This window comes from Leptosomus discolor, chromosome 4, assembly GCF_034619465.1.
Source record: "Leptosomus discolor isolate bLepDis1 chromosome 4, bLepDis1.hap2, whole genome shotgun sequence".
In the NCBI taxonomy this organism is placed as follows: domain Eukaryota; kingdom Metazoa; phylum Chordata; class Aves; order Leptosomiformes; family Leptosomidae; genus Leptosomus; species Leptosomus discolor.
In genome coordinates this window covers 33,226,424-33,253,851 of record NC_141394.1, presented here as the reverse complement: position 1 = coordinate 33,253,851, position 27,428 = coordinate 33,226,424, and the positions used below count along the sequence as shown (strand labels likewise).

The window sequence follows — 27,428 nt, the reverse complement described above, 5'->3', positions numbered from 1 at the left end:
GTTATTTTATTGATTGGATTTTCAGTAACAAAATACTGAACCATGTAAGGAAATCAAGGATTTACTGTAAATCAAGGTTTCACTTCTGAGTGTGTGGAAAAGCTCCATTATGTTGTTGAGTTCCTGGTTTTACAAGGGGAGGAGTTGAACCTTTCAAAAGATGTTATGATCACTGCTGCTGTTCAGGTTGTGCATATAGCATAAATCTACCCTGGGATAGCAGCTGACAGATCTGCATCTTATATCAAGAATGTGTCACTGCTGAACAGAGGCATGGCCTCAGATAGAGGCAGTTTGACTCCTTGGCAGTAGTAAAGCAGGGTTAACAGGGGCCTGCAAACTGTGATATCAAAGATCAGGGATATTGGTGAGGCTTCTGAATGAAAAGAACTTGTGGAAGACAGCTTAGAGCTTGTACTTTTGCTTCCTTCCTGAACATTTGATCTGGAAGGCCCTAGTCTTCTGCTCCTGGACAGGGTTTTGGCAGCATCTTCACAGCAACTTCATAGTTGCAAGGCATGTGTAAATGTTTAAACTGTTAAATGCTGTTGTAGGATAATTGCTGTTCTACTTGGCACCTGGGACTAGTTCTGCTCATACTCTGACATGGCTTACATCCTCATACAAAGTTAAAGCTCATTACAGGAACAAAACTCCTGGTTTTACAGCTGACTTCCCCTGAAGCATGTGATGAAAGAAAAAAAGATGCACAGAGATGAGCTTTCTGTCTTGTGACTCAACTCCCAGGTCAGATTTTTGCTAGTTCTGCAGACTGTCATGCAATGGAGCTTGCTTTTTTTTTTTTTTCCCTCTGGGTGCAAAGTGTGTGTTACTTATCAGCAAGGTGAGATGGTATGGGGTTTGCTTGTTTTTTAAATAAAAATCTTCCAATATTGTCACTTCACACGACTAAGTTCCAAAAGGGGAATTAAGCCAGGTGGCACAATTTCCAGTACTAGGAGTTTTTGCACAGAGAAATTGCTGGAATAAAGTAGCGAACAATATGTGCCTGCACAGCCATCTAAAAGCTGAAAACACAGTATTTGTACGCATACTATTGTCCGCTTAGCACCAATTACAAGTATTGTATTTTTCCCTCCTTAGTAAAGCAAATTAGTATGAGTTCTTAATATTTTCAGAGTACCTATCAACCAGCGGTTCTGGTGCAGAAATAGCCCAGCTGCCTCCAAACTACAGTATATAAGCAAAACCTTCCATGCCTATTTGGGCAGTTCAGGGTTAAGTGCTGCATGGGAGCAGCTGAATATCCCTCAGCATATTTGGCTGAAACCTTCCCCTGCAGCTGGTTCTCTTGCTGTCCTGAAATGGTGTATGACTACAGTAGTTTTCACTTTTTGACATCTTTGTTTCTGTTGCAGCTGTGTTTTGCCAGTGCTAATGAAAATAATTAGCTGACTCCCTTTGTGTGGCCTGTATTCCTTATCTCCCACTGTCTTCCATCTTGAGCTCCCTCTGTTCCTGCTGAGTGTCAGTGTTTCTTCAGTGAGGAAGTAACAAGCACTTGCAAAAATTACATTGAGCTGGGAGTGGCTGGAGTAGATCGAGATGAAGTCAAGGGAGCAAACTGTCAGGCTGCAAGTTGACCTCTGTTGGCAGTATGTCTGTGAAAAGAACTTTTTTGAGACTTCTGTCAGAGAAGAATTTTTGTCAAGGGTATGGTATTGGCAGCTGGTGGCTGGAGCAGATTAAGGACTGGTGAACTGGCAGCATGGAGAAAACCTGAAAACATCGTCTCCATCCTCCTTAGAGCCGCTAAGACCTGTGTAACTAAGAAGCTGGCCTAGGATGTGCTAGTTCAGCCGCTCCACGGGCATGCCATTGCATATCCTGTAGGCAGATGTATGTTTGAAGATATCAGATGCAGGGAAGGCCAGAAGTGAAAGAGCAGCGAGCAAGCATGATGAAGGGTAGCAAGTTTACACCTGCACTAGCCAAAGCAGACTTGCAGGTAGAGGCTCTGCCCCGGTTTGTCCTGTCTGCTCGCTCTTGTCACGAAGCAGCAGGAAATACTAGGCAGCTCTGATAGCTGTTGTACCAGGGTTGTTTTACTGGGCTTGAAAGCTTCATCCTGCATCCCCAAAGAAGTCCTAAGAGCAATTAGCACTGATGTGTCTTAACACCTTTTGCTCTGAGGATCATATGAGCCATAGCCCCATTCAGTCTTCAGACTATCCACTGTGAGGTTTGGTGAAGACAAATCGCTGTGCTTAAAGACCAGGCTCTTGTGAGTTATTGCACAGGGAACTTTTGTTCGGTTACTGGATTTGCCTTGACTTCCCTGGCACTGAGACTAGTGCAGTCTTTGCTCTGCAGCTGTATTTGGATGTCATTGTACAGGATTCTCTAAGACTTGGCCTTGAGATCGTCCACTGAGATCATGGCCCCTGCCTAGTCATCTTCTATAGGCCTCCTGTGCCCTTGTAATCAGCGTGGGGGGATGTATTTATTGAGGCAGCACTGGAATTGCCCGCAGTCAAAAATACCTTTTGCTGCTGCTGAGTAGTGTGAGTTACTCATCTCCCAGTCAACTCCTGTGTTCGTTTTCATGTCATTTGGCAGCTGTAAACGTTTGCTTTAATGGACAGAAAACAATTAGGGGGGTTGGGGGTGGGTAAGTGTAATAAATGTAGATAAAATGTTGAGATGGAGCAACTTTGCAGACCTTCATTCAGGGAGTACTTTTATCAATGTTCCTTTTCCAGGAGAAGTACTTTATTGCTGTAGATTTGAATAATCCCACCAGTGCTTTCTTCACCAATCCAGCAAGAGTGGGAGACTTAGAACTGTAACAGGTTTCATGTTTGATGAAGTCAGACCTGTTTGGGGCTCTTTGTAGTTTGATACACACCTTGCAAAGAAGTGGGAGCAGTAACAAGTGCAGAAATTCATGTGGTTGCAGCATAGACGGAAACAAACTGATCTGTGCTGTTTCTGAAATCAAGGTAAAAATCAAGCTCAAAGTAGGCTGAAACAGCTCAGAAAGTTGTTCCTGTCTTTGATTTCAAGTCAAGGAGATGCTGTTCAGCACAAATTGTCATCGGCTGCTGACACCTACTGTCAGCAGTGAAGTGCTCTTTTCCTTATGTAGGCATCCTGTGTCCTCATCCTGTTAGAAAACCAGCCAGGCCCCCTGGGTCACAGTCAGTGTGATTCTCTCTTGGCAAGCTTGGCTGGTTAATCCTACATGCTCTCCTTCATAACTGGTGGAAGGATTTATTTCCTTTTTAACATGCTGGGGATTAGACTGTAGCTGAGTGAGTGAGTTTAGAGCTGAAACAGTGCAAATGTAAGTGATGAGAGGACGGCCATACTTGAATAAAGTAATTCAGTTTTACGCAAGATACTAGTATATTCTCTTTAGCTCAGCTGATACAGCTGTTAAGAGAAATTAGGGTTTGGACAGATGCTCACTTTTACGCTGCAAAACTGCTTTAGGCATTACTGAGAAACAACTTTCTGCAGCAGCTGAGAGAGAAACAACGGAAACCATCTCCAATAGTATTCAACCTGAGGAGAGCAGGGGAGAGCAAGAAGTCCCAGGCAGGAACCGGTTGGCATTTCTAGCCTTGAAGTGCTACTGAGGTATCTGTTCCTCTCCAGTCTTTGTTTGCTCAAGCACCTGAGAGGCCTCGTGGAGCAACAAGTGCTACCACTTAGCCTCAGCTTGGCAGACCTCCAAGCCAAGAGGCTGTTGGCAAGGAAAGATTGTGTTTGATGACCTTTGGATAGCATATCAGGAGAGGCCCAGGAAGATAGTTGGGCTACAGGAATTTTTCGTGCCCTGGAATGACAGATGAAGCAAGGGCAAGGAGTGGTCAGCAACAGAAACCTTTGAAAAAGGATGTAGGATGCTCTGGTGAAGCCAGTTAGCATACCGGAGGGTGTTCTTGTGCGCTGTGGCTGCAGCACGCTAAGGGAGCTGCATCCCCTAGTCTGCACGTGGCTTGCGAGAACACCGTATGCATTCAGCTGCCGGGTTAGGCCATCCCTGCCATTCTCTTTCTCTCCTCCCAAAGGAATGGCCTAACTGTACATTTTCACAATCTTGTCAGCTCAGAGATGTGTGCACCTCAAAATACAGGCCTGTGGTTTATGAAACTCATAAACTAGATGTTTTAAAGGCCAAACCCAAAGATGAGATGGAAAGGATGAGGTGATTTTGAAGAAAGTCAACACATCAGTGACTGAGCCATTATGTGACTTCTGGCTCAAGGATGCCTAGATCTTGAATTCCAGAAGCAGAAGGTGTAATGCCCTCTGTCAGAGTCAGGGTACTGGGCTGGACAGAACTTTCCCCTGGGGCAGTATGACAACTTACATCCTTATCCCAGAGGACTAGTCTCCTGGCACAGCCTCCTAGTACAGCAAGGTAATGCTAGCTGACAGGTGCTTTTCACAGTAGAGTTTAGTGAAATTCTGCAAATAGCAGACCTGTAATTGCACTAGAGCTTTTGCTGGCATAGGTAGAAAGAGAGAAGAGTAGGAGTATTTTGCATTCCTGTCCCAGGCAGAAAATTTAAATGTAGTCAAAGCTTCATAATAAGGTTATGATAGTTGGCACCCCTTTATTCAGCATTTCTGTTAGACCGACAATTTGAATAAGAAGTTACCCTACTGCATTCATACACCTTCACACTTTGCAGACAAGACTGCTAAACATGTTAATTTTTTGAAGTGCCAGATGAGGACAGGTGACATTATTGTTTGTGCATGAAACATTAATGTTAAGATTTTGATGTGAAATAAAATCCACATTCTTTCATCTCAGTAAGTGGTCTGATTTCCCACTGTAATCAGAAGAAAAGGCATAGTCAACATTTTGGACAACTCTGCCATTTTTACTGAACATCATAAATAAAAAAAAGCCAACTATTAAATATTTGATTTGTGTTTCAAGACATGGAGCTGTAGTCTGGGCTGTATTATGTCATGTGCTCTATTACAGTGGTCACATAACATCTAGATCTACAGAAGGTAAATCTTAAAATCTCATGGATCTTGGCAAACAAAACCTCAGTGCACTAGTCCACATGTCTACCTGAGATGAGGATGTTGCTGAAGCTGCTTCTAGCCATAGCAGTCTGCTTTTATAAGCCAGATGAGAACTGTAGGGAGAAGAAATATCTCTTATTAGCATGAAACAGAGCATGTGTTTTGCTTTTTCTTCACTCTTTTTCAGCTTATGTTTCCCTAAGGACTTCCCACGCTACTGAAGCCCCCTGAGTTCAGATGGCAACCGCATCTGTCCCAGAGCAGGTCTCCGGGCTGGCTGGCTGGCAAGGGGAGAGTTAACCGGACTGGCATGATTTTCCTATCCTGCAGTAGTGCCTCAGGGCCCCGGCCCAGGCTGGGAGAGGAAACCGATTGTACTGGGCACTGTATCCCCCAGTAAGGCACAATCCCCGACCTGCTGAGCCCCTAGACAAAAGGCTGGGGGCAGGGATCACCCTGCCGGGATGGGTGGGATGTGGTTTTCCCAGTTCGTTTCTTACCTTGAGGGCAGAGTTTTGTTAGTCCGAGATGATCTGCAAAGATACTCGAAAGAGTGAGAAGGGGGACATTCATAACTGGGCTTTGAGACTGAACTGCCCATCTAGGTCAATCGGTGAAGCGGCAGCGGAGTTACCCAGAGTTATCAGGCTGGGGCTTTTTTTATCTGGCTTCCCATTCAGAGGAAAAAAAGGGACAATAGGATAGTCATTTTCTCTGCACAGAGCACTAAATTTTACATACTTAAAAGAAACGTTAGGCCTCGCTTCAGTACTATGCTGGTGTGGCTGCATCAGCGAAACCTCTCCTGGGACTGTACTGCAGTCCCGCAACTTGCCCGAGGAGCAGAAAGGCAAGAGCCATCCTGGGGCGCTTCGTCCAGCCGGGAACTGGGTGTCCTGCCCTGTGGAGCTTTCCCAGCACGGGCAGCCACAGGGTTTGGAAAAGCCCGTAAAACTCCAGCGAAGTGCGCAGAGTGTGCTTGGGGAAAATGCTCATGCACTTCACTGATTCTTAGGGATTGTTTCAGGCTGGTGAAACGATGTTTCTGTTGACTGAACAATTACTGGAGGCAAAGTGGAAAGGACATGTAGTTTATGTGTTTATCTAGGCTATGTTTTCATTTTTTTCCCCTCAGTATCGTTATGCTGGTGCAAACAGCAAAGGTTGGAGACCTGGGCTGGAGTGAACAGTGACTTGATACGAGACGCATCCTCATGTCTTCTGGAAAAAAAAATCTGTGCAATGAAGCAAGTCGCAAAGATACCTTTACTGCATCTCTACATCGAACGCTGTCTGTATTTCAGTCTTACTGCGTGATTTAGGGTACCCTCCCCTCGCTGCTGTCCAACCTCTGACCCCTTTTGTCCCTGGTACAGCTCTTCCAGAGAGCCGGACGCAGGGTTACATATTGCCTGATTGTCGGAGGGCAAGCTTGTGCTTGCAGCAGGTGGGAGAACAGGAGTGGCTCCTGTGCTGGGGAAGATACAGCAAAGACTCAGTGAAGGAGGGGATGAAGGAAGAAAGCACCCAATGAAAGATGGGCTGAACATCCCAAATGGGTTTGGCTGAGTGACACTTCCGAGCCAGCAGCCCTAGGAAGCCTGGTGAGAAGCAGGAGCGAGAGGATTGTGGGTTAAACACAGAGGTGTTTAGGCAAGTTAGGTTGAATCCCTGAACCCGAGGTGAATAAACCAGACTCTTCCCAGTGGGAGAGTTATTGAGAGGAGATGTGCGGTGTGGAGTTTGACTTGCTGGGAACGAAGGGGAAACCAAGGGACAGGACTGTGGTCAGAACAGCTGAACCCCACCCCGCATCCCCATGTTCTTTCTAAAGAGGGCCTTCCTCCTCCTTATTCTTCCTCTTACCCAGTAATTACCCATTACATCCTCTCTCCTCCCAACATAATCCCTGTCACTGTCAATTAGCCAGAGGGCTGTTGCTTAAACAACTGAGGCTCATTCAGAGAACTGCTGTCAAACACCAGGTGCATGGTTCCCTACCCTGCCATCACCTGAGATGGAAGATGTAACACTCCAAATCCAGTTACGCCAGTGCAAACTCCTCTACTCATACGAGAAAGGCTTTTGAAAACAGTTTTACGTGTTGCCACTGCACTTCTATCCAGGCCGTGGGACTGTAACTCCGAGTACAACACCACCCTCCCCTCCAAACAGTTACTCAGACACCTTTGTTTGTCTGGTTTCGAAGGCAGCAATTGCTGCAGAGGATTAGGTGCTGTGTGTCCAGCCCTGACAGCCGACTGCATAGCTTCCAGCTGCAAACTTGAGAGCTGGTTTTCCATAACGCTCAGTACCTACTGGCTCTCCCTTCCTTGGCCTGAAATCATTTGGAAATGCAGCCCCATCAACGGGACATGTATAAAGCCTGATGACACAAAATTAACCGTTCAGAGCATCTTGAAACAAACGGGACTTGACAGGTTTGTGCTTTGAGTCAGATGGCTTAGGTCTGGCAGTGGTAGCCTGAATGCTGGATTTACTGCTCGGTGAAATCACAGCCACAGCAGTTGGTAACAGGCGTATGTTAGGAGCCAAAAGACGTTTTTGAAAAGGCTATGTAAAAATAGGTAGAAATATTAAGCCTTATGTAGAGAAATGCCCTATGAGTAGAAAAATTATTTTCAGTAAGCACTTAACTGAAAGGCCTTTGCCTTATTTGAGCATGATATTTCATACGGTATGAAATCACGGCTTCACCAAAGTTTGCCCTTTGACCATATCGACTGCTAGCCAAGATGGCAGCAAAACTGTAACAAATGCAGTCTGTTCCGTGTGCTTTTCTGAAAGAGCCAGGAATGAGTAGCTAAGTCAGGATAACCATCTGTAGACTGGTCTTCGCACAAACTGACCTCATATTACATCTGTTTTGAGGCCAAAAGAGCTAACGTGGCTCTTCCACTGACCCTGCAAGGTGGGATAAGCCAGTGCTGCTGACCAAAGAGGAGCTTTTGGGTGAGGTAGTTTTAATAGGTGTTGGTTTGTCGATCCTGTTCCCCACACAGGTACGGAAACCTTCATGTTGGAAGGACGGAAGAGAGGCCATGGTGGAATGGCTACGAGTAGGAGAATTTCACTATTTGAAGAAAAAAAAAAAAAGAAAATTAGATTCCTGTCATCATGAGACCTGCATATTCTGAAAGCTGCAGAAAGAGCTTTTTCATTAAAGCCAGAATTTCTGAAATGCAAGTGATGCTGCATAGGGCTTGAAAATTTGTTCCATTGTGACCTTCAACACACAACCACATGTGTGTTACAAGTAGCAAATGACACAAAACAAAACAAATGGAGACCTTTTTTAACCCAGGCAGCAATGCTTTTTCTCAACTAGCACGGCAAGAGAGTCATTTCAGAGCACAATACTGCAAAGTGTGATGCTCTGACTAGCTTTTTAGAAGTTCAGCAGAGCCTACATTGTATTTTCAAAGCAAGTGCTTGTAGGGTCTATTTTCCTGGCAGTGAAGCAATTAATACTTAAGTTTTTTAGAACACTGGAACCATAAACACATTTTTACCACATTAACATAGACAGTTACAGCACATTGGCATGCTTGCAGAGTACAGAAGTTGAGAAATCTGGTCAGACTGGTTTCTGAAAGGCAAAAGAGCTCTCGAAGTGATAAACGTTAAAATACTATTAAGATAACATTAATAGTGGTGCTTTCAGAGAAGCCTAAGCAATCTGGTCACTCAAAAAAAAAAAAACAACCAAACCCAGATGAGGAAAACCAGACTGTGCAAAAAAAAAAAAAAAAAAAAAAAAAAAAAGCATATAGGGAATGAACCTAAAAGGGCACTTATGCCAAACCCAATTGTAAAATTTCACACAAAGGAAAAATCCTGAGTTCCCTTAGGAACCTTGAGCCGTCTAAAATGCTTTAACAGTTCCGAATGCACGCCGTTACTTCTGTGACAGATGGCTGTTTACACCGAGGTATGCTTTTGATTACAAACGTGGCTTCAACTCCCCGCTCCCCAGCTGATCCAGAATGGAAACAATCCATCTTAGCGTTAATGTCAAGTTTCTTGTTTTGGCAGAAGTTTTTATTTACTATTGCATTTTTTTGCAGACATTACAGGCTTTGATGTGGATCGTTTCTTTCAGGATACATATTCACTGCAGAATTATCTACATCCAAGCTGCTTAAAAGCATCCCGACCACAAAATAATTGCTGTAGCCACTTCCATGTACCGCTAAGATTTCTCGGGGTGCACGTGGGATTTTTTGGAAAGCACTGGAGAACTACCAGCACTTGACTGCTGGCGCAGCTAAGGAGTCGTGTAACTTGAGTTTTAACCTACAAATCTGATGGGGCAGCCACTACAGTTAAGGGCGTTTGTGAATGGCTCCGACTTGACTTAGGGACAATGTTCAACTTCGAGCTCAAAGGAGCTTTTCACCGTGGAGCGCATCTTTTGTGTTGGGCTGGGATAAGGGGAGCGCTGAGCAAAGGGCTGCCTGTGAGTAAAGCAAGTGCTTCAGGAACAGGAGGAGGCAGTGGCGAGGTTGAAACTACTTACGGAAACTGGACTGAAAGTTGGGCTAGACTTTTCAGAGCCAAGTAGTCTGAGCCGGTCACATCCTCATCTTTTGAAAAGGCAAAGCTTTAGTGTGAGTCTGTCCTCCCACGTGCTCGAGTTTCTCTGCCTGAAGAGCAGCTCAGAGCTGCAGCCTGTGTTCACAGCAGAGTGCGGCTGTGGTCTGAGCACCCTGCTCCAAACACGGGGAAATTACCTCGAGAGCAACGAAGCAGGAGGAAAGACACATGGAGGCTGTGAGAGCGTGATGCTTTGTCAAGGGACACCTCAGGTTAAGGTTTTAGGGCAACCTCTTTCAAATAAATCCATAACAGGATATATGTAAATATACATAAATCCGTAACATCACATACATGTATTACAGAGTTCCTCTTCTGGATGAAGAAAATGACAGGCAGGCGCATATGGGGGTTGGAGGAAGGAGCTTGCTCTTGGGAACCAGAAATACGTAAGTAGAAGCAGGGCCAGTTGGGAAGATTTGTAAACGTGGTTGGCATTTCTGTAACTGCTAATGAATGGGTCTTTAAAAAAAAAAAAAAAAAAGAAAATTGCACAATAAATTACACGCATAAATATATAAATATTGATTTAAGTGCTTATGTGGGCTTGGGTTCTGACAAGCACCCATATAAGTGCCTCTGGAGGAGTTACGGGGCTGTGGTCCACATTCTAACCCAAACCAGTCTACGACCCTGTGGTCTGGCACCCACAGCCTGACCCCAGCACCTGTACGATGGGATTAAATTAAATACTGTACTGCGCTATTCGGCTGTGAAGCTGAACTTCTCTACCCTGCCTTGAGGCCTTCGGGGGATTGGTTCGATCAGAGCCTCTACGGATGATGGTTAGAAAAAAATCAACTTCCAAAACCCAGGGAAGAAAATGACATATGAAATCCCTCAGCCATTGAGGGGGAGAAGCTTCACAATGTTCCGCAACTTGAAATGTGGCCTGGGAGTACGGGCGCCCACTGGGCTCATTCCTGTTGGGATACAGACTAAGCAGGAACGGATCAGGGATGCTCATTACATACCCCATTTAAATATCTGACAAAATATCTGACAAAGTATCTTTACGCTTCTTCAACAAGTCCTGACGCATTTTGAATTCTCCCGATTATTTTTGTATCTAGGAAAAACCCCATTTGCTTTCCCCGGTTGCGGAGAAGTTTCCGCTTTGCCAGCCGGGGAGGCTGCCCTGTCTCTGTGCCTGCTGCCCGGCGGAGCAGCAAAGCTCGCTTTGAAGTTGGCCGGATGAAACACGGAGAGGGTTTTTTGCAGCCTCCCGGTGATGTCAGCTCATTAAGTGCCGGGCTCCTGCTGAAAGGTTTGAGATTTACAAATCAGCTCAACTTGAAGAACTTCGGTCCCAAGGTGACATTTCAGATATGAATGTCGAGGAGCCGCATCAGTGCCCAAGAAGAAAGAACCACTCGGAAGTTTGGGTTCCTCGTTTAGGACAGGAATTTATCCTCAGCCCAGCCAGGCCTGGCCGCTGTTCTTGCGCTCCCCGTTGTAGGGCCCTACCACAACAAGCGAGCGCAGGGCCCCGATCCGCACGGCTACTGCTTGGGGGACTTTTTGCCGGTTTCGGAACAAAGAGGAATCGGTGTGGGGGTCCGGGGTCCCACGACTGCTTGAGGCGCTTTACATTCCACGGCCAATTCGGGTAACGCCTGGCTGCCTGGCCCGTGCCAGGGCGGAGCACGGTGGCGGCGACGCCGAGGGCAACACCCCGGCGCTGGTCAGCGGAGCGGTGTCCTCCCCGAGCGGGGCGAAGGCGGGCGGCGCCGGGCACGGGCAAATCCCCCGAAGACGAACCTGCTCCTCGGCCGGAGGCCGCGAACGCCACCGCCGGGGGGGGGTCTCCGCCCGGCCGGGCCCCCTTCCCCCTTGTGACCTCCCGGGCCAGGCCCCACGTCGCCCCCGTCAAGGCCGCGGCCGGTGGAGGGGCGGGGCGGGGCGGGGCGCGCGGCGCCGGTGGGGAGGGGCGGGGCGGGGCGGCGCCGCCGCTGCGCTCTGTGTGCTGGAATGCGCGGCGCCTCCCGCCGCGCCGCCGCCGCCAGCAGCGCCTCCCCGCCTCGCGCGCGCCCGGCCCCGCGCGCACCGCCCCGCGCCCCGCAGCAGCCGCGCGGCCGGGCGGCCTCGCGCCGCCGGTGAGTGCGGCGGGACCGGGACCCGGGCCCGCGGGACGGGAGGGAGGAGAGGAGAGGGGAGGGGAGGGGAAGGGAGGGGGGAGCCGGGCCGGGTCGGGCCGGGCCGGGCGAGAGGCGCTGTCCAGGGCTGATCTGCGGCCGGCGGGAGCGGCCGGGCCCGGCGGGGCGGGCCGGGCCGCGGGGGGGATCAGCACCACGGCTAAGGAGCCGCGGCCGCCGCCTGCGCCGCGCCGGCCGCGGGGGCGCTCGCCGGGCCTCGCCACCGCCGGAAGGCGATGCCGCCGGCCGGGCAGGGCCGGGCGCAGCCCCAGGCCGCGGGCCCGGGAGGAGGCCCGGGGCGCCGCTCGCCCTCGCGCTGCCGGGCACCCGGTGGGCGCGGCCGCCGTGACCTTGCCGGTACCGAGCCGCTTCCCCCACTCCGCGCCCCCGCACCGGGGCCGCTGCCCTGCCCGCCGCGGGGGGTGGAGGAAGAAACCGAGCCCTTGCCTCGCCTCCCGTCCCCGCGGGACGGCGGCAGGGGGAGCGGCGGGACGGCCGGGCCCCCCGGCGGCGGCGACGGCGTCGGGCGGGCTGGGGGCGGCGCGGGGAGGGCCGCTTTGTGTGGGCAGGCAGAAAATGGCCGCATGCCTGGCAGGGAGGGAGGGCGGCGGCGGCGGGGGCACGGCCCGGCCCGGCTCCCCCGGCCGCCTCCCCCGCCTCCCCTGGCGGATGTGCGCCGGGCCGCGGAGGGGGGGGCACCGGCCGGGCCGGGCCGGGCCGCCTCCTTTTGTTGGCGGCCGTGGGCCCGGCGGGGTCCCTCTGGCAGCGGCAGCCGGGCGGGGGCCCTCGGCGGGGCCCGGCGGCCTCAGCACCCACCCGCGGGCGCCTGCGCCGCCCCCGGTGTCTGACATGGCGGGCCTCGCGGGAGCTGCCGGGTCCCGGCGGGCCCCGTGGGAGCGACCAGCGCTGCGACCCGATCCGGCGCGGAGCTCTGTCTGCGGGACCAGGGGCGTGGGACTCCGCTGTCGGTGCCCCCCCGCCCGGCCTCCGCACGGTGTGATCCAGCACCACACGTAGGGCGGAACCCGGCTGCGCTTTCGGTAGTTACGGGACCCGCACCCGCCCCTCGAGGCCGAGCGTGGTCTGTGGTAGCGAGGAAGCCCTTGCCCCCGGTTCTGCCTCCCGCTGCTCCAGTGCCTCAGCGAGGAGGTTTAATTTTCTGATGTTACCTGGAGGGCTGCTTGGACAGTACAAAGCAGAGGAGGCTCTTCCGCAACTCGAGTGCTTACAGGTGTTCTTTTTCCCTTCCAACAGAGTTACTGCCATGGCAACTCAAGTTCTGGGACAGTCTGGTGGGAACAGCCTCTTTCCTGGCAGTGCTAATATTGGTATGGCTTTGTCCAATGACATGTATGACTTACACGACCTTTCTAAAGCTGAGCTGGCAGCTCCTCAGCTTATTATGTTGGCAAATGTGGCCCTGACGGGAGAAGTCAATGGCAACTGCTGCGATTACCTGGTTGGAGAAGAGAGGCAAATGGCAGAACTGACAACGGTGGGGGACAGCAACTTCTCAGACAGCGATGGAGAGGGTATGGAAGATACTCAGGCTGCGGAGAGTGACCACGAAGCACCTGAAAATGTGGAATTAAGCTCTCTCGAAGTTCCTAGTGTGGAAACCCAAGGTGCAGCTGCTTGCCCCCCTCCTAAGACTCCCAGTGTGGACAAAGATGTCTCATTGGATGCACCGGGTACTCCAGAAAGCACAGAGGACAAGTGTAAGAGCTTGAAGAGCAAGCCTTTTCGTTGTAAGCCTTGCCAGTATGAGGCAGAGTCTGAAGAGGAGTTTGTGCATCATATCAGGGTTCACAGCGCTAAGAAGTTCTTTGTGGAAGAAAACGCAGAAAAGCAAGCCCAGGTGAAGGAGTCTGATTCTTGCACTGCAGAAGAAGTGGATTTCTCTAAGGGCCCGATCCGTTGTGATCGTTGTGGCTATAACACTAACCGATATGATCACTATCTGGCTCATTTGAAGCACCACAACAAAGCAGGGGAAAATGAGAGAGTCTACAAGTGTACCATATGCACTTATACTACCGTCAGTGAATATCACTGGAAGAAACACCTAAGAAATCATTTTCCCAGGAAAGTGTATACCTGCTCACAATGCTCCTATTTTTCAGACAGGAAGAACAATTATATTCAACATATTCGAACTCACACAGGTAAGTCTTTAATCTTTTTTGATTTAAGTGTGGTGAGAGTACTGAGAAACTGTGATGAATGAAGCAAGCCGAGAGTCTTCTAGTTGCAAAGTTCGTTCCACCCTGATAAAGTTCTGTGCTCTCTCCTCTTGGTGCTACCAGGTTACAGCCTCATGGAAGTGTGGATTTGGTTTGCGCTCCAGTCTGCAGTCCTAGAGGACTGAGAAAATCTCTCAATGTCAGGGGCCCCAGAGGAGATGAAGAGCATCCTGTTCAGTAATTTTAAACCAATTTTTTGAAGAGGATATGACAAAGTGTGCCTGTGATGATTGTCGGGGTCTACAACATGAAAGCCTGATGTACTATAAAACCAAAACAAGCAGGTTGACAAAAGGTGACTAAATCACATAGGTGGTTTTGAAAATGGTACCTTTGGACTAAGCTGAAACTGGGCTAAGCTGTAATTATGGAGAAGAAAGAATAGCTAGACACATGCAAAGGAGCCCTCCAGCATCTATGAAGACAGAGTAAGAGTTGAGCAGTGTTCCCAGTGAATTAATTCCTCTTAATGTACAGGGGCCTCATTTTTTCTAAGGTCTCCATCACTGCAGTAGCCAGAAGTAGACATGTACTTCTGTTGGCCTATAGGAAGCCCTCGAGGGAGTCTTCGGCTTGATTTCCTGTCTTCTGTCATCAGTTTGTAATCTCAAGGAAAAGAATGAGGCCCCTTTCCACTCTGGTTTATACCAAGTGGAATCAGGACCTTCTGTGTTGCTGCCATCCTGTGAGCTGGGGCCGCAGGTGATTTAGGAAATACCTTGCTTTCTATCAAAGAGCCTTGCCAGCCTCTCACATGGGGAGTCCTGAAGTGTACCCAAGCTGGAGACTCCTTTGTAGGAGGGGACATCGTAGCCCCCTCACCTCTTCAGGCAGTGAGGTACAGTTGCTTTGCCTCTTGATCCGTTTTGTGGAAGCGGGAGGGCAGTTCAGACCTTTCCTGTGGCTTCTCAGAAGCTTTTCTTTCTACCTTGTCAAGGCTTTCTGAGGAGAGGGCACGCTTGCTAACCATCTTCTGGCATGCTGACCTCACTCGGTTCCCCTTTATTGTAGGCTGTGCAAAACACTGGGGAGTTTCTCCTTTGAAGTTGTGTTTTGTCACATCAGTGACATGAATGGTTTGGAGGCTTCTGTTCAGTTGTCTGCAGCTGTCTGGAAGGGGAGGGCTGGACTCGGGCAGCCTTGGGGCTGGGCCTGAGCTGAAGTGTACAGAAGTTTATGGTCGTCAGCATGCTTTTTAGTATCTGCTTCGATGGTGTTGGGAGGGTCTGCTGAGATTTTTAGTACGTTAAGACATATTCTTTTAACAACAGTCACGTGCTGCTCTTTAGAGGATACCATCAGTTTAAAAATCAGTCCTGTCTAAATATTTTTTTCCTAAAAAGTGAACAAAGATTATCGTGAGAGGTGTTAGGAAAATGGTGTGGTTTATCCTCCACAGTTTGCTTTCTTTGTGTGTATTATGGGAGGTAACAGGAAAGAGACCAGGTAAAAATGACAAAATTATAGAAGAAAAACTAAATAAATCATCCAGGGAACTTAGGGCCAAATGTGAGCCTATGCTGTGGTGCCTGTCTGTTCTACATTTGTCTCGACTTTAAAATTCATCCCTGTTTGTGTTTGTACATGACATTAGCCCCCCCCCCATCTCTGAAAGCTCTTGTTGAGTTTTACAGGAACTAACCATGAAAGTATGTTTGCTGAGGAAGCATTCTGCTATCACTGTGTTTGACCAGTTTGCCAATGAACTGTATTAAAATAAAAAAATCAAGCATATTGAACTATGGAGGATATTGTCCAGTTCCTCTTTTCTCCTTTAAAATAGTGGTGTAATCAAGGTTTCTCATTCTCTGGTTTGCCATGTCTTTTCATTATTTTAATTAAGCTGAAATGAGTGATTATGATTTCAGCATTTTTAATCTACCCTGATAGTTGTTTCTTTGCTAGCTCTTAACAAAAAAGTTAAGATCTTTCAGCCAGTTCTCACTTGATAAAAATCTTTCAAATATATTAGTAGACTGCTTTAGGAATATACCTCCTTTCCAGTAACTTTGATTTCGTGAGGGAGAGTGTTAAAGCTAAAGGAAGAGTATTAGAAGAATGAATAAGCTACCAGCATATTTATTTATACACCAGGCTAAAAGTTTCTGCTGGTATTAATCGATTACCTTAAAAAACCTCACAAACAAAACCAGAATGTACAAAAAAACCCCAACCTAACCAACCACCACCCCCATCCCCCCCAAAAAAAAAAATCCAGAAAAAAACACTCACATATTTTACAGTCAGAGGTGTTTGCAGACTGTTAACATAACAGTACTGCATTTAATAAAAACTAACTGAATGATACTAAAATGTCTTTGGATTATAGTTTTCATTTAAGACTTAAGAAAAATATTTGTTGGAAAAAAGATGAGAGGGATACATACATACTTCATTTCCTTCCTATTTCATGTGTTTAAAATTCTAAGGAGAAAGTTGGAATTGTTTGTTTCTTTGGTTTCCTGATTGCTAATAGGTTAAATAATTTTGGATAGATACTTTTCTTTCTCTCTTTTTTGTACTTCACCTGACTTTTTCTATGTGGGAAAATGCCTCCTTGCAGATAATTGGATTCTGCTGTGTTTGAGCCATCCAGTTTTCTGAAACACTGCCTCTGTGCAGGGTGCAGTTTCACAGGATCAAATGCTCTGTTGCTGCTGGAGAAAGGCAGTCTCAGCTTTCTCCCCATATCCTGGGGCTGGTTGATTCGACTCACTAAAATGGCAGTAAAGTATTCCTTTCCTCTTCCCCAAGTTGGTTTTCTGCTGGTTAGTGAACTCAATCGACTTACTAAGGACACATACAAATGCCAGAGCACATGGCCAGGAGCAGGGAAGGGGGCTGCATGCCAGCACCTTGTATGGTGGGAAAAGTACCTGTTCTCTGCAAGTTTGGGGACCACTGGAAGGCAGGCAGAGGTTATCAGCTTGCCCGTTGCTTTCATCCGTGTTGGAAAGCAGGTGTCCATGAACCCACCCTGTACTGGAAGATACCTTGCAGCTTATGACAGTGGCAGGCTGCTGACAAATGTGGGGCACCTTGGGCAGAGGAGGCATTTAAGGACCCTGCAGATGGTCATAAGCTTGTCAGCTGGGAAAGCTACATCTGGAAGAGGCTGTCTGCTGCCTAGGAGGGGGCAGCTGGAGATGTTCAGGGCCATCCCTTCCTCTGCTGATGGGGCAGAAAGGACCCTTTGTGTCAGGGAGAGATCCACCTGGACTCGTTTGTGCTCACTAGACATGTTAGACCAAGTTTTGACGTGATTTACCCCATCAGCTGTCCACATGCTGATCCTGGAACGGTGCTATGTGCAAAACAGTATAGCATTGTTCTCAATTTTTTTTTTTTTACTTGTTAGAAGCAGTTTCTAAAAACTTAATTGAAAATCATCTGCAGGGCTATATAAATAAGACATCAGCTTCAGGCAGTCGCAGTGTTCAGTGCCTAGCTTTGGGCTGTCAGGTTGTTTTTATTTTGGTTGTCACAGAAGCTCTTTCTTGCTTGCCTCTGTGTAGGAATTTTGATGGAAGCAGTTTCGTTTCAAGCAGATAGAACTTATAATGGCATTACAAGAAAAGCTTTATAAAGAGATGATCTTAAACTTGTTCACTGATGTCACTCTGCCTGTGCATTTGCATAGAGTGAAGGGCCTGCTTAAGCTTTTGCTAGGTTGGGGCTTGTACTTCAAGTGTCTTGTGGAGAGGTTTTTTTGGTGGCTTGTTTGCATATAATAAGGTTGTAAAATTACAATAAAAATCCTTTGGGGAATAGCATTTTATAAAACAGCCCTTACAATATAGTCATGCATTTAATTCTCGAGTGGCAATAATACATTTTAAATTAGTTACCTTCATCACACTTTAAATCTAGTACGTTTTGTTGCTGTGCCCTATATAAAATGCCTGAAAGAAAGCCTTTTCCACATTCCTAACGTTGTAGGTAACTTTAAAGATACGAAATTTCAGGTAATGGCAAGATGTGACTGAATATTCCAGTGACTGAATATTCCTGGACCTTTGTCCACATACCTTCAGATTGTGAGGAGCCATTTAAAACCAAAATAATTTATTTATGACAAAAGGACTGCTCCTCCCTTGTGCATGACTTAATCTTATTGTGTGTATTGCACCAATCTCCTACCTTGTTTTAACTGGAAAGGGAGGGGGGGTTATGGTTGTTAGTGGGAATTTACCTTTAAACTGCTGATCTAATCAAGAACGTAGCCTAAATGTTTGATGGGAGGAAGAAATGTGGGATTAGTCTGCATTACAAAGACCGCTTCTACTGCTGTTTTGGCAAAGGCCAGCAGTGGAGCCTCACATCACATACTGGCAGATGAAGGTCTTTGCTGCTGCAGATAGAGCTGCTCCTCTGAAAATGAACAAATAGCCTGTATGTAGGGCTTTTGCTGACACCTAGGTCTCAGTGATTTGGAGAGAACGTTGGTTGTATGCCTCAACTGATGTAGCAAAATGCTGTAGTGTAAATCTGGCTATGACTTGAATAAATACTATGGCCGAGTAACTTTTCCCTTCCCAGCTTCATTCCCCCCTTCTGCTGGAGGTATCCGCCCGAGACTAGAAAGTGTTTTTACAACTTGCAGTGGAGACAAGGCTGCCTAGATCTCTTGGCTGTGCTAGCAGTTTGCAGCAAACACCCCTGGTATTTATCTGGACCTGCCTAACAGATATTAATTCTAGAACTATCTGCCTTTATTTGGGGCTTGTCTTCACCTGAAAAGGATTCTCAAGTATCATAGTACTGATAGTTACACAAGCTAACTGTCCCTTGTGGAGGCCTGATTTGTGACAGATTAGTTTCCATTAGTTCTCTAGAAACAGTAACTCTGCAGGCAGAGGGATTTAAATCTGCAAAATACATGTTGCTGCTACACTTGTGGTTTTGCGAGCAGCATATTTTCACTGAGCAGGGCATCGTGCTTTTCCATGCTCCAAGCTAATCGCACTCTGCCAGTGAAACTTTGGAAGTAGAGACCTGGTCTCTATCTGCGCTTGTGTTCTGGCAAATGCAGGTCCACGCTGAACAGATGGTTGCTCCCCATCTTAATCCAAATTAAACACAGAGGTTTCAGGTAAGGTGTTATGTGAAGCAAGAACATACCTACTTTCTTACAGGTTCTGTATCTTTTGTGCCTCTTCTGACTGCTGGGGGAAAATACTGTAGGAAAGTCACCTCTGATGGCTTAGGCCTTTCTAAAGGTGGTTGTCCTCGTCACGTTTTGCCCGAGGTTACTGTCTGACCCTAGATGGACGCAAGGATATGCCTCTCTCATATTCTGCCCCTCCACTGTCATCGTTCATAAGGCATGACATGTTGCAGTGGTCCAGCTCGGGCATATGCTTCTCACTGTGTCCCTTTGCTAAGAGATAACATGCCCTCAAATGCAACTTGGGGGTCTGTGACAGCCTTATGGTAACCAAGTTTGGGACTCGGCTGTGTTTCAGTAACTAATTTGCTGTTTGTTTTTGCAGGAGAGCGACCCTATCAATGTGCTATGTGTCCTTATTCCAGCTCTCAGAAGACCCATTTAACCAGGCATATGCGCACCCACTCAGGTTGGTAAGGGGTGGTGGCAACATGACTCAGGAAAAGGGGTGGTTCACGTAATCACAGCATAGCTGAAGTTGGAAGGGACATCTGAGGTCATCTGGTTCAGCCCCCCTGCTCAAGCAGGGCCACCTAGAGCAGGCTGCCCAGTTCTGTGGGAGATGTCATCTCACCCAGCACGGCCTGAGCTTTAGCTCCTATTTTAACAGGGAAGGTTGTCTTTACCTGCTAAGGAAATGCTAAGTGTCATTAATAAAAGTGATAACAGGGGTATGTATCTTTTTCTTTCCCTTTTTCTTTCCAAAGTGTGTTCTGAGGTTCATAGGGCTGCTCTAGTAGTCCTAGTAATCTAGTAGCAAACACAGCATGGTCATGATATAGGAACGGATTCTTGTCTTCAGTCTGCTGCCATAACTCAGTTCAGATCAATGAACCTGGGAAAATTCTGAGCAGCTGAGAGTCTCCTGTGATGTCTGCGATTTCTTCTCATCCAGAGGTTCTGAGGGAACCCTTAGCTTTTGCTTAGTGTTACAGAAAGATGTAAAATAGTGTCTGCTTATGGCAAGGAGACACAGAGGAGAAGAAAGCAAACTCAAGAGGGTGTTCACAGTGACTCGGTCTTGTGGCACAAAAAGCCAAATTAGCAATTTTCACTAGCCTTTATTTCCTATTACTGGTCATAAGCTGTAGTGTTTCAAACATTACTCTCACTGTCTTGCAGATCTCTTTTTGAGTGAATTAATAGCATTTTTGTGAGTTGTAACAGCATGCGTGTGCTAGACTCAAGCACAGTTGTCCTTTGTGACCCTGGTATGGGAGTTCAGGTAGATCTCAGCCTGTGCTTTTGGCTTGCTAATATCTGAATTGACCAGACCTAGGGGAATTCCTAGTCCTAGCAAACAGTAGTGAAAATCTCCTGAATGGTAATTGTTTCAGTTTCAAAAGGTGAGGCTTTTAATTGAAACCAGAAGGCAGGCAATTTTAACTGTAGTGAAGGGGGTGGGGTGGACCCATTAAAACCAGAGAGTTTTAAAATGACATGCCAGTATGTTGTTTTGAGAATTTTGTGGATGAAGTATTCTGCTTCCTGAAACGAAAAGCATTTTTGGCTGAACCTCCGGGCTAAATGCAAATTTGCAAATGGTTTGGTATTACTGAGCCTGGAAACCATTTCTTGAACATCTTGCTCTTCCCTTGTCCATGCAAGGATGTCTCAAATCTGAAGGAGGTGAGGAGTGGGATATGCCCTTGGCCCTTGACTCAAAGGTCTGGAAGGGAGGGCGTAACCTGTGCTGACAAAAGTGGGAGTGCCCATGGGACTCTTCCTATCAGGAGTGTGTTATTAATAGCTCTCATAACTTCTATTACATGTCTTGCTGCATTGCCCAGGCAGCTGAACCTTTTCTGCGGCAATTCCTGGTCTCCTGCAGTTCACCGGCTGGCCTTTTTAGGAAAACTGGTGCTGGAACTTTCTTCAAATGTCAGAGTGAACAGCAGTGGTTTAGACCCTACTTCACAGCTGTGTTCGTAGCCATCTTGATACATGTCCTTTCCACTTGTGCAACAAAACCCCTGGATTTAGTAGGGGTGATGGACACAAACTCTTCATACACAACCTTTGAGTTACCTTCTTGCAGCTACCTCCAAGCACTCTGTGCAGTCAGAGCAGCTTGTTCATGTGTATGTAAGAGGGAGGCTGTTTTTGTCCTCGCTCTGTGTGACATGGAACTGTTCCTTGAAGCATATATAGGTGATAAAGGTCCATACTTGCGAGAAGGATGAGCAGTAAGGCACAGCAAGCTTAAACTTGAGGAAAGTGTCACCAGGAAGTGCGGGGGGAAAGGAAGGAAGGAAGGAGGATAGGCTGAAGATGATAGGGAATAACAGTAACCCTTTTTTAAATATTAAAAAGGTGCTGCAGGCAGATGTGAAATAATCTAGACTCTTAGACATCCTTCCTGCCAGGGAGGCAGCACAGCCTTTTATAGAGTTTGTGATGGCGGTGCAGATCAGCCATGTGGCTAACACCAAACAGGCACCTCGGTCACAGTGACTTCATCTTCCGTGCAGGCTGCTCTGGGCTCCCAAGTCGTGCTGCGGAGGACCAGCATGAGTGTGGGCAGTGTCGGGCAGCAGGTTGCAGGGGTGGGAGAAGTACTATTGTGCTGTGAGCAGAAGGGGCTGGAGGGGATTTTCAGCGTACTTAGGAAGTGGCATGCAGTAGTTCTGCAGGTCAGTCTTGAGATGCTGGTTCAGAGCTCAGGAGCATCCCAAATTCCTCAGCTGAATTTGCACGTGCACAGATGTTCTCAAAGTGTTTCTGGACTTGAGTTGTTGCGCTACAGGTGTTTTTCCTATTTGCTTTGATGTGTAAATGGAAAGATGCTTCTGCTGCAGCAGCACGCGCTAAGCAGAACGTTTCAGGAACACTTCTGCAAGAGTCGTTGCGCAGCTGCAAACGCAGATTTCAGTAGTAACATGGTGGCTTTGGACTGCATCTGATTGGCTTGCCAAGAGTAGTCTGCAGCCAGTACATCATGTGTTTGAGACACTGTAACAGTGAACGGAATTATCAGAGGTAAAGATCATCTGAGCAGTGTGCCCCTTTCACGTGCTTTGTTTTTTGCTAGCTTCTTTTCCCTCGTTTAGTTTTCAATGCAAACATGAAGTATGCTAAATCTGTGTAAAGTTGGACTTTTTTGAAACGTTTGTGTGAAACTGCTATTTATCAAATGTTACATTTCCATTTTTCTACAATGCATTCAATGGACCAGTTGGGTATGGATTCCATTTGCTAATATTACTGTAGAGAGATCTCTGCCGGTATGTATGCATAGCCAGAACCTGTGACGTTGTTACTGCTTGTTTGATTTCGGATCCCCTTCCTCCCAACCCTCACCCCTTCTCTCTTTTTTTGTATTTTGTTCTTGGTGTCTTGTGAATGTGTTTGTGACTTGTGGATTTCTTATGTTGACTTCACTTAATTTTAAAGGCGCATGGATACTTTTTTCTTTTTTAGTTTCATATTTCTGTATCTGTATTAGCGGGAAGTGATTGCCCCCCACCACCACCCCATGCTTAATAATCACCATCATTCCCTTCCACCCTTCCTTCCTTAGGTGAGAAGCCATTCAAATGTGATCAGTGCAGCTATGTGGCCTCAAACCAGCATGAAGTAACTCGTCACGCAAGGCAGGTTCACAATGGGCCAAAGCCTCTGACTTGCCCACACTGTGACTACAAAACAGCTGACCGCAGCAATTTCAAAAAGCACGTTGAGCTCCATGTCAATCCGCGCCAGTTTCTCTGTCCTGTTTGTGATTACGCAGCATCTAAAAAATGTAACCTGCAGTATCACATCAAATCCAGGCATCCTGATTGTTCTGACATCACCATGGATGTCTCAAAGGTGAAGCTACGGACTAAAAAGAGCGAAGCTGACTTTTCTGAAAGCATTAATGACAAAGCAGAGAAGGAACAAACGAAAGGGGATTCAGCTGCAAAAAAACCTGAGAAAGTTGTGAAAGTGGAGAAAAAAGATAATTTGGCAAAGGAAAAGAAGCCAACGAGCAATGTTTCTGCAGGCCAGGTAACAACCAGAAGTCGGAAATCGGCTTCAGAAAACAAGGAGGTAGATATTAAAACTGAGAAAAACACTGAGAAAAACACTGAGAAAACATGTAAAACAAAGAAGATCAAAAGAAAGGCAGAGGCTGAAGTAACTTCCTCAAAGCAAGAGCCTGCAAGTGATACCTTGGCAGTAACAAAAAAGAAAAAGAAAGTGGAAGCTAAACCCAGAGACTGCCAGGAAGCTGAAAAAAGTGACATTTTACCAGAGGAGGAGCCTAAAAAGCAAAATGCTTGTCTCAAGAAAAACAGAAAAAAGAAAGCTCTGAAAAATAAGCACAGTAAGAAAATCAATAAACTCGATCAGGAGAAGATTGAGGAGGAGGAGATGCTAGATGAGTGTCATATCACAGAAGAAGATGGATGCATGAAGCCTGACACTGAGGGCAGCGACCAGAAGGAGCAAGATCCCACTGACACAGCAGCATTAAACAGTGATGGCAGTCATGCTCTCAAGGAGGAGAGCACTGATCCCAAAGGGAGCTGCATACAAGACCCAGGGCAGCTTTGTCTGCCAGCTCAGGATGCAAACACAGAAGCTGAGGTAGAGGATCAAGAGATGCCTGCTGCAGCAGGAGAGAGCGAAGACACTGTTGGTGAAAAAGAGGAGAGAAAGGCAGACAGAGGGGAAGACTCTTGCTCTGAGGGATCTTCCCGTGCAGTGTCTTTTGAAAAAAGCTTGGATGTGCCCATGGATGTGGTACCAGATCTGGCGCCTGAGAAGGAGCCAGAGGAAACCTTCATGGCAGAAACTGTGAGTAACTCAGACCTGATGGACCTGACCAAGACGTGCCTGCCAGCGACAGAGCCAACGGGAGATGCCGTGCCAGCACCTACGCCCCCAGAAGGGTGTACGCAAAGCCCTCAAGTAGCTCTGGCCTTATCATCTCCGGATACCACAGCAGTGAATGAATCTCAGGAAATGGATGAGGATGAGGGCATCCACAGCCACGAAGGCAGCGACATAAGTGACAACATATCGGAAGGGAGCGATGACTCGGGGTTAAATGGCGCTCGCTCCGTGCAAGAAGAAACAAGTCCAAAGACGTCACAAGGAGCTGCGGACACCACGGTGACCAGGGAGAACTATGTGTGCATTTTTTGTGACCGCTCGTTTAAAAAGGAAGGTGAATACAGCAAGCACCTCAATCGCCACTTAGTCAATGTGTACTATCTTGAGAAGGCAGCAAAAGGGCAGGAGTAGAAATAGCTGTGGTTTGGGGAATCTTCTTTTGTAAGATCTTATACAGCTTATGTACAGATATTGTAGATTTTTTTTTTTTTTTTAAGCACGGTTTGCTTTAGTGTCAGCATTGGTTTGGGGTTTTTTTTTGTTTAGTTTTGGGTTTTTTTCTAAGTTGAAAATACTTTTGACAACTTTTATGTAATGTTGAGCTCATTAACTATTGGATCTCTTCATTAGAGAAGGCAGGTAGGGTGTATGAGGCAGTGTCCTGTAAAGTCAGTGTAAGCTTCTAGTCTATTAGTTTATGCAATTCTTTTATAAATTGAGTTTTTAGGAACAAGACTGTAGCTAACAATACACAAGTTGGATGTTTATAGAGCCATTGGCATTAGTTGCTTTTTGTTCTAGCAGCCAACTCCTCTCTCCCCCCTCTTCCCTTCCCTCTTTTTCTTTAAGTTTTTCTTTATGTGTCTTGATGTTCAACTACTTGATGGTTTTTCTACCAGGAAGATAGCTTCTATTACATAAAGAGCACTTTGTAAAATAAATCAAAGTTGGCTAGTGATGAACATAACTGTTTAAGATAATTGTAATTGTGAACGTACATTTCAGATCCCCTAAGCGTGAATGGTGAGCCAGAATTTGGGAGTAGTCCTTCCAACTTTTGATTGGAGAACCTCTGTCTTGATTAATATCTTAATGACTATGATATGTAATTGGCTTTGTTGTGGGGGAGCAAGTTCGTTATTTTTAATTTCTGCCTTTTTTTTTTTTGATTGTGCTTTAAGGGCTTAAAATATTGCACATTGTTTTTGATTTTTACCTATGCAGTTTAATCCTTTAGGAATAGCGCTTGTGCAGTACATGTACACTTTATATATGCATGTTTGGTTTTGTTTGTGTAAGGTTTTTTTGTTTGGAAACATTCAGATTCGTTGCTTACCATGGGACAGTTTTCTGTGACAGGTTTTTGTGATGCTCTTTACTGCAGATTTTTCTTGTTTTCGTGGGGTATTTTTTACTTGTGCCTGAAGTTGCTGAAATTATGAACTGCTTGGCTATGTACTTTTGACTGGCTTTAAAATTGTATAGGTCTGGAGCAAAAGGATACCAATGCAATTTCAAAACACTGTCTTAGAGGATTTCTATTATCATGGCAATGCCACTTCTGATATTTTGCATATACACACAGAGTAATAAATTCTAATTTATAATTTGGGATCACCAGACAGGAAAATACTCACTGTCAATGGAAATGGCCTGCAGATTTTGCAAGTTCAGATTAATTTTTTTTTTTTCCTCCTCCCCTTTTCATTTCTGTGGTGGACAGCAGTCAAACTTCAGGAGCTTCGAAAACCCCAAACAGTAGCAGTGATATAAGTATGGTTCATCAAAATCTAACATCTCACACACCAAATAAAGTTAGATCAACTGGTAAGCAACAAACCTGGCATTAAAAAACTGTAGGAATTCCTGCTCCTTATTCATTCAAGTTGTATTTAATAAAATCATCCTGCTTCCATGCAGAGAAACATGCAAGCAATCAGATTGTCATCTCAGGTCTACATGTCATACCAGGAGCTTATAATTCTAAATAGATTTAATTTCTGGCACAAACACAAGAGAGATTGCGTGCTTACTGCTTGTAGCCAACCACTGGCAAAATGTAAACAAAATCTGAACCAGCAGGAAAAAGGAAAACCCTCCACTCCCATCTGTGCACTCTTCTGACTGTCATTAGCTGCCTTTCCAGTGGGAGTAGCTGGGGGCACCTTCTCTGGTTGTCAGCTCCAAAGAAGCAAATTTTGAGGCAGATGTTATTTGGAGAGTGGAGTTGAGGAGCTCAGTGTTCGTCAGAGCACTTTATGGCAAATACCCTCAGCGTAAGCTCTGGAATAAACCCTGTTCTTCTCTGCATGTCCCCACAGCATCTTCCCCTCCAAACAAACCCACTGCCTTGAATGAATAGAGAGCAACGATGCTACCTTGCTTCTGCTTTTGGGAGAGATTGGTAATAGGAGGCCAAAGATTTGAGAGGGAAGGCATCCCTCGTGGCAGAAATAAATTGTATAATGTATAGCGAGTTTTTGTTTGCTTAGATAGTGTTCAATCCTTACCTTGGCTGTGACAATCATTGTCAACTGAAGATCAAGTTGCAACTATATTTATGTTAAACATTAAGAAAATAAACCTAGTTGAATTGTTTTCCTAAACAACCAGTTGTAATAGTCTTAGATGTATTTTTTCTTCTTCATAGTAGTGTTTCCTTTATATATAAACGTTGCCACCATTTGTGAGCGATGTGAGCAGATGCTGGGAATTCCAGTGCTGTGTAGAGGTTTTATAGCTCCCTTCATATCCTTGCGAAGAGCTTTTGCCATCTTGTGAGAGACTTCAAGGACTTTAGCTATGTTCAAATAAACTTGTGGACTGGCCTGATAATTTTTTTGGTTTGTTTTTAAATGAAAATAATGGTGTTGACTGACTTGAAATCTCTCTCTGTGAGATAAAAACAAAGATGTGGTTCTCTGAGATACCCTGCTGCACATTTCTGTGAAGTGGTCAAGGTTTCAATGCTTGATCTGACAAGAACTCTTTGAAGACAACAGTCAGCTCCTGTTCAGCAGTGTTTCTTACCACAAGATTAGAAGCTGAAAATAAATTATTAACATATTAAGAAGAAGAAAAGTTGATTCTTTCTATCTGAGACCCATCAACAATGTCCTGAAATACCTAACGTTGGTGCAGACTGTGTGGAATGCTCTGCTTGGTTAAGACTAAGGTTTTGGAAGTATGGTAAAGCAGCAAGGATGTAATGCATTATGTGTACCTAAAATGTTAGACATTGCTAATATTGAGTATTTGAGGGGGTGCAGGTCAGGTAACCCACCATATACGGTGGTCTTACGTTGCCGTATCTCCCTTAATAATGCCTTTTTTTTGTCTTTTTCAATATTCTTAAATTATTTTGTGTTGGTTTTGCCAATGCTAGCATTTATGTGTTTCTTGGCAATAATAACCTGTATGAGTGTTCAACCT

The 27,428-nt window shown here is 46.3% G+C and overlaps 1 protein-coding gene across 1 annotated transcript; it reads left to right on the top strand.

Annotated features, from left to right (window-relative positions):
• The first annotated feature begins 13,029 nt into the window (after positions 1 to 13,029).
• On the top strand, positions 13,030 to 24,526 carry REST (RE1 silencing transcription factor). The gene is made up of 3 exons (XM_009955711.2): positions 13,030 to 13,930; positions 19,501 to 19,584; positions 22,696 to 24,526. Exons 1-3 carry the CDS (start codon positions 13,030 to 13,032, stop codon positions 24,405 to 24,407), a joined length of 2,697 nt encoding a protein of 898 aa, XP_009954013.2. The 3' UTR covers positions 24,408 to 24,526.
• Positions 24,527 to 27,428: the final 2,902 nt, after the last annotated feature.

Excerpts from the sequence above, each read along its gene's own strand:
- REST (XM_009955711.2), top strand. The coding sequence starts at position 13,030 with ATGGCAACTCAAGTTCTGGGACAGTCTGGTGGGAACAGCCTCTTTCCT. Across the intron at positions 13,931-19,500 it reads ACATATTCGAACTCACACAG|GAGAGCGACCCTATCAATGT; the intron begins GTAAGTCTTTAA and ends TTGTTTTTGCAG. Across the intron at positions 19,585-22,695 it reads GCATATGCGCACCCACTCAG|GTGAGAAGCCATTCAAATGT; the intron begins GTTGGTAAGGGG and ends TTCCTTCCTTAG.